The sequence below is a fragment of the Aotus nancymaae genome, unplaced genomic scaffold (genome assembly GCF_030222135.1).
Source record: "Aotus nancymaae isolate 86718 unplaced genomic scaffold, 86718_ANA_hifiasm-v0.15.2.pri h1tg000007l, whole genome shotgun sequence".
NCBI lineage: Eukaryota > Metazoa > Chordata > Mammalia > Primates > Aotidae > Aotus > Aotus nancymaae.
The window spans coordinates 59,310,589-59,316,284 of NW_026988418.1; the positions used below are offsets into that span (position 1 = coordinate 59,310,589).

A 5,696-nucleotide genomic window follows, 5' to 3' on the forward strand; every position below is an offset into this window, starting at 1 on the left:
AATTGGTACCAGGAGAGCCCAGAAGCCACACACGCATCTCTGCCTCTTTGCTCTGGCTCTCCCACCCTCTTCCCATCTTTCTCTGCTTCCTTGTCACTGTTACTCCAGGAGACGTTCACTTTTCACCAACCTTTCTCCAAGCATCTCCAAGCCACTGACTATATATATTTTGCTACAAGGTAAAGAGAGGAGGGGGTGGTGATGGGGGATATAACCAAACCTTGAAAGACTTTGAAACTGGAAAATAGGTATCTGTTTATGCAACATACAAGTAAATGAGGGAAGAGGCAGAGGCAACCTTAGCTCCGAGTTACAGTATTGTGTTCCTGGGAACTGGGGAGACATCAGCTGAACAAAGCCTTATCTCAAAAAAAAAAAAAAAAAATCACTTCTGAGCAAGATCACATTTCTGTCCTGCACTTCCCAGTTTCTGCACAGCCCTATTAAAGAAAGGAAAGGCGTCCGATAGGAGCAGAATCTTATCTTAACCATTTTTCTTATTGATTATTCCGCTATTAGAAAGTGGAGGAATCAGCCCTTTGATGTGATTGTGTTTATCTCTGCATCTCTTTTGTTATTTATAGGGACCTAGAAGAGGAAAAAAGGCACGAGACTTTTCAACACATCTTTTAAAAAATCAACAACGAATTTCTTGAAATGTTTGAGAACAATTAAAAGGAAAAAGCGTTTTTTAAAATCTATCAACTAAGTGAACAATCATTCATATCGTCTACATCCTGAGATATTATCGTCCCTCGCTGTGGACACCAGCGAGATGACAGCTGCTTTTTCATTTTTGAATGTAATAAATATTTGCTGCTTTTAATATTTTCCGGAATCTCCCCTTGCTATTCCCTGGAATTTTAACTCTAAAGATTGGAGAAGATATTATCAAAAAGGCTTTTGCAAGGTAAGACCCCTTTAAATAATTTTTTTCAGCTTGAAACTAAGTTAGATTATTCATATTGCATTTATAGATGCAGTTCATTCCATAAAGAAATAAAACGCATACACGACATACTATTTATGAATTTTTTAAAAGATCTGGAGGAGAATTTAACATGCTTCGAGGGCAACCCAGGAACTTTTTACCAGAACTACAACTATTTAGTGGCTTATTGTGATTTTCCATTACTCGTCTATTTATTTCTGCCCTTGATTTCAAGCTGACTGTGTAGATGCAAGTTGTTCTACTCATAAACGTACCCGAGAAAAGCCCGTAGGGAGTCACATGCAGTTCACTGGGAGCATTTGTTTTTATTTTGCCATAGAGGACCTGGTTTCCTTGCAGGGAAATTAAAGCTGTTTTGGCCCAATTCGCTTCTCAGCTAGTGCGGTGCTGGGAACCGATCACCCATCCCCTTGCTTTTGTTTCTCTAGAAGCAAACCCTCCTACACGTCGCGGACGCGGATTTCTCCCGCGCCGAGCGTCGCTGTGGCTGCCCACGCCGGGGCCCCGAGTTCGCAGCCGGGTCCTCACTCCTGACTTCCGGGGGCTGTGCATGCAGCCCCCGCAGGAGCCTTTCTCCTCCCGCCCGACCCTTTCTCGAAGCCAGAATTTCCCCGAAGCCCAGCGGTTCCGAGCGGCTGCCTCCTAGAAGGTGCGCAGTCGGGGCTGGTGCTGCAGGCGCCCCGGAGAAGGCCTGGCCAGTGCTGTTTCCAAGAGGGCACGGTTAGAGGAAGGATAAGCACCTACACGCCCAGACTGGGCTAGGCCGCCCGGGGACAACTGCTGGCTGCCCAGCTCCGGTTCCCGGAGCGCCCGAACTTTGTCTGCAGATGCAGCTCCCGCCGGGACAACACGCGCGGCACCCGCTAGTCCCCGCCTGCCCCGCCCCGGGCCCTTCCCTTCTCTTCCCTTCTGTTCCCTTCCCTCTGCATCCTCTCCGGCGACCCGGCTGCCCGCATTTTCCCGCAAGGTGGTCGGCCGACTGCCTGGCGCATTGTCTGATCCCACGTCGCCGCGTCCCTAGGTCCCCTATGTGTGTGGCTGTCTGCGTGACAGATGGTGCTCTGGGAGCCTGCGAGGGCATCGGAGTCAATTTTCTTTTGAAAGGCTCCCCCACGTTTGTTTAGTCATTTCTTGATGATTTCGGAGAAGCGCGAGGGGTCCAAGAAGCCTTCCCGCCCCTAGCCGCTGGCTCTCCGCCTGCGCTCCGGGATGGCGGTTCCTGACCGCCCGCACCCCAGCGCCGGGCGACCCCGGCGCAGCCCCAGACCAGCGCCAGGCCCTCGGGCTCCGCGGCTGCCGGGCTGCTTCGCCGGAGGCTCTTGGGGAGGGAAGCGCACTCCGCGTCTCCCCGCCCCCATGAAAACCCAGATGTATTCGTGTTCCGAATCACTTGTTTGTGTGGGAAGGGGACGAAGGGAGGGAGGTGGAATAGAGCGGTTGGCATTTGGCCGGAGGAGGCACAAAAACCCAGTCGCGACCCCACAGGCCTGCGGTCGTCCCCCAGGCCCAGGACCACAGGCCCGCCGTGGCTGCCTGCAGGTCGAGGTGTCGGGTCCAGAATGCGGCCGGGACCAACTGATCCCCGCCGGCTCCCGCGCCAAGGGGAGGCGAGGGGCTCGCGCCCTCGGGCCAGATCCTCAGGACGCCTCCCGCGCCGCGCGCTGGCCTGCTGTGGGGAGGGGGCCCGGGCCACGAGCCCGTTGGGAGGGCCGGCGTGGTAGGCATCGGCCGCCATCTCTCCAGCAAAAGACCCTGATTCTTTTTATTGATTAATTTTCCGACTCCCTCCTCAGCCTCCAAAATGATGCTGAGTCCGGATCAAGCCGCAGATTCAGACCATCCCAGCTCGGCGCACTCGGATCCGGAGTCCCTGGGCGGCGCGGACGCCAAGGTGCTGGGCAGCGTGTCGGACCTGGAGCCGGTGGAGGAGGCCGAGGGCGACGGCAAGGGCGGCAGCCGGGCCGCGCTCTACCCGCACCCTCAGCAGCTGAGCCGCGAGGAGAAGCGCCGCCGCAGGCGCGCCACGGCCAAGTACCGCTCTGCCCACGCCACCCGCGAGCGCATCCGCGTGGAGGCCTTCAACCTGGCTTTCGCCGAGCTCCGCAAACTGCTGCCCACGCTGCCCCCCGACAAGAAGCTCTCCAAGATCGAGATCCTGCGCCTGGCCATCTGCTACATCTCCTATCTCAATCATGTCCTGGACGTGTAGGGTGGGGTGCGCCGCGGGGAGCCGCCTGCCCCGGCGTCCGCGAAACGCGATGGGTCCAGGCGGCGGCCCCTGGGGTGGCGGAGGCTGCGATGGCCCAGCGAGTCGGCCGCCGCGAGAGACTCGGGCCGGGGAAGAAGCTACCTGTTCTCTCTGGTCAGCAGGGCGACGAGGGAAGGTTTCCGACTCAGGCAGGTGGAGTTGTCTGGCGAGCCCTTGGGCTCGCAGTGGGGATTTTCCAGGCCAGGAGAACCTCGTAGAGGCACCCGAGATGAGCCGCCTCTGGGGCTCCCCAAGGGTTGTTGCTTTAACCCACTGGAGACTTTATGAGTTCTCCTACATTCATCTCCCACAAAATCTTAATGTGTTGAAAGAATGAGGGCAGAAGTTCAGAGTATGCAGGCTAACAACTTTTATGCTATCTGAATTTTTTCTAATGGACAAATCACCAAACATTAGGGAGGAAGGGAGAGGAGGGAATCTCTCCCATACAGAGATGGAAGGCACAGAAAGGTGCACCAGGAAACTTTCCATTCTGTTGCGAAAATAAAGATTATATTAGAATCCAAATAAATCCTGAATATTTAGTAAGGTTAGAAAGACAAATTGAGAGCAACTAGACACACTGTGGGAGGATTTGAGCTTGGTGAGATTTTATCCCCAAGATATGACACCAAGGTGGACAGGAAAATCCATATTTAAATGGAAAATTTAATATCTGATTGCTTTTGCAGGCGAAGTGCCCCTTTATATATCCAAAAACATCTATTTGTGACCTTAAACATGTGGACCCATAGGTGCAGTTAGACAAAGACAACCTATTTTTATTTATGTTAGAAGGAGTATTTTCTTCAAGACATTTATTTTTCAGAGTGGTGATACTTTTACTTTGGATACTCTGTGCCAATTTATTTATAGTCAAGTGTTTACACTCTTTCCTGTGGAATAATTATGTCTAACTTTTGTGTTTGTTGAGATTATACCGTGTGTGGTCTTTCTTTCTGCTCTAATTATATTGCACTTGTATAACAAATTTCCCACTTCTCCCTGTTTCTAAACATATTTTATATATTAAGATGTTTGTTCTTGAAAGGTTCTTTTGTTGTGAGATCAGCAACACTAGCACTTCACTATTATAGTTTTTTAAAAAAGTGTATTATTCTTATCCGTAGTTATGTCTGAGAAGTCCTTACAAACTGTTTATAAGGAGAGTAGCTTCTTTGTGTGTGTGATGTTTGTGCGTGTGATGAATTTAGGAAATTAAGTTATTTTCCTAAAAAAAAAAAAAAATTCAGAACTACTTTCCTCTGTGACACCAAAAAGAAAAGTCTATAACCTGAAAATGTTTCATGTTCTCTGCTGTGAAACTCTTAAAACAAGAAGTGTATTTTAGAGACAAGGGAAAAAAAAACACATCTGCTATCCAAAGATTTTAGTCTTTTTCAGGGTTTTTTTGTGTCTCTGTTGCTTTATATAATGCAATATTTTGTAGTGAAAATAGATATAATCTGGTTTCTATCTGACAAGTTTTTCATATCTCATGAATGGTGCGCTGTTTTGCATATAAATAAAGGTATCAAATAAAGTCCTCTCCTTTATTTTAAGCATACTGTCTAAAAATAATGGGCACGTTAGCCGAGCATGATATACCTTAATGGACTCAATTTCTTAAAAAAGGAACAGGGAAACCCAACAAAACCTTAACATAAACACGTTGTTGTAGTGAAATATTTGATGCTCAAATCTGGACATGGATCAGTCCCATAAATAGATGTCCTACATATGATGGTGGCTACTCTCAATGAGTGTTTATATAAAATATGACTTGAATTGTAGATTCTTTGCCTCCAAAAGAAAACTTTGTAACTCTCTAACCCAGCCTCTTCAAATTAGAGCTGGGAAACTGAGGCCCACGGAGTGACCTACACTAAGACACATAGCTTTTAATGGCAGTGAGAAGAAGACCCGTGATATGATGACTCTTAATCCCTCAATTCTCATGGCACTTATTAACAATAAAGTGTATATTACTATTGCAATACTCAAACATCTAATCAGTAGACAAATTCAAGACATGGCACCTGCAAACAAGAAAAACAATTAAGCCCTAGACCAACCTTGAGATAGGAAAAATGACATCTACAAAAGCCTGTAGCTAGTTTAAAAATGTGAAGTATATTGCTTACAAACAGAAGACATAAATAACTTAAAAACTATATGTACATACACATATATAGAATACTATAAACTATGAGTCTGTATCACAAGTCTCTGGTTTCAGAATAAATGCAAGTAGACATATAAAATGTCTGGGATTGCTGGTATTTTTCACTTTTTACCCAGGTGTCTTCTTGTCAGCTTCACAGGTCCTACTAGGTAGGACCTCATCCTCTCCTTTATATGAAGGTGTGTAGTAGGAAAGTACTTCCTAGGTTGTGAAAAAGAAGAGCACCCATCTTCCTTTGCCTTGTGTCTGGGCAATGTCCTGGCCACTAGAGCAATGGCTGTTACTCTGTGACCTGCAAAAACACATGAGTG

The 5,696-nt window shown here is 47.9% G+C and overlaps 1 protein-coding gene across 1 annotated transcript; it reads left to right on the forward strand.

The window, feature by feature from the left end:
• Positions 1-5,064, forward strand: NHLH2 (nescient helix-loop-helix 2). The gene is made up of 3 exons (XM_012458879.3): positions 1-179; positions 585-910; positions 2,746-5,064. The coding sequence occupies exon 3, from the start codon at positions 2,754-2,756 to the stop codon at positions 3,159-3,161; it is 408 nt and encodes a 135-aa protein (XP_012314302.1). The 5' UTR covers positions 1-179; positions 585-910; positions 2,746-2,753; the 3' UTR covers positions 3,162-5,064.
• Positions 5,065-5,696: the final 632 nt, after the last annotated feature.

Bases quoted from the DNA above. Each gene is read 5' to 3' on its own strand.
- NHLH2 (XM_012458879.3), top strand. From the start codon at position 2,754: ATGATGCTGAGTCCGGATCAAGCCGCAGATTCAGACCATCCCAGCTCG.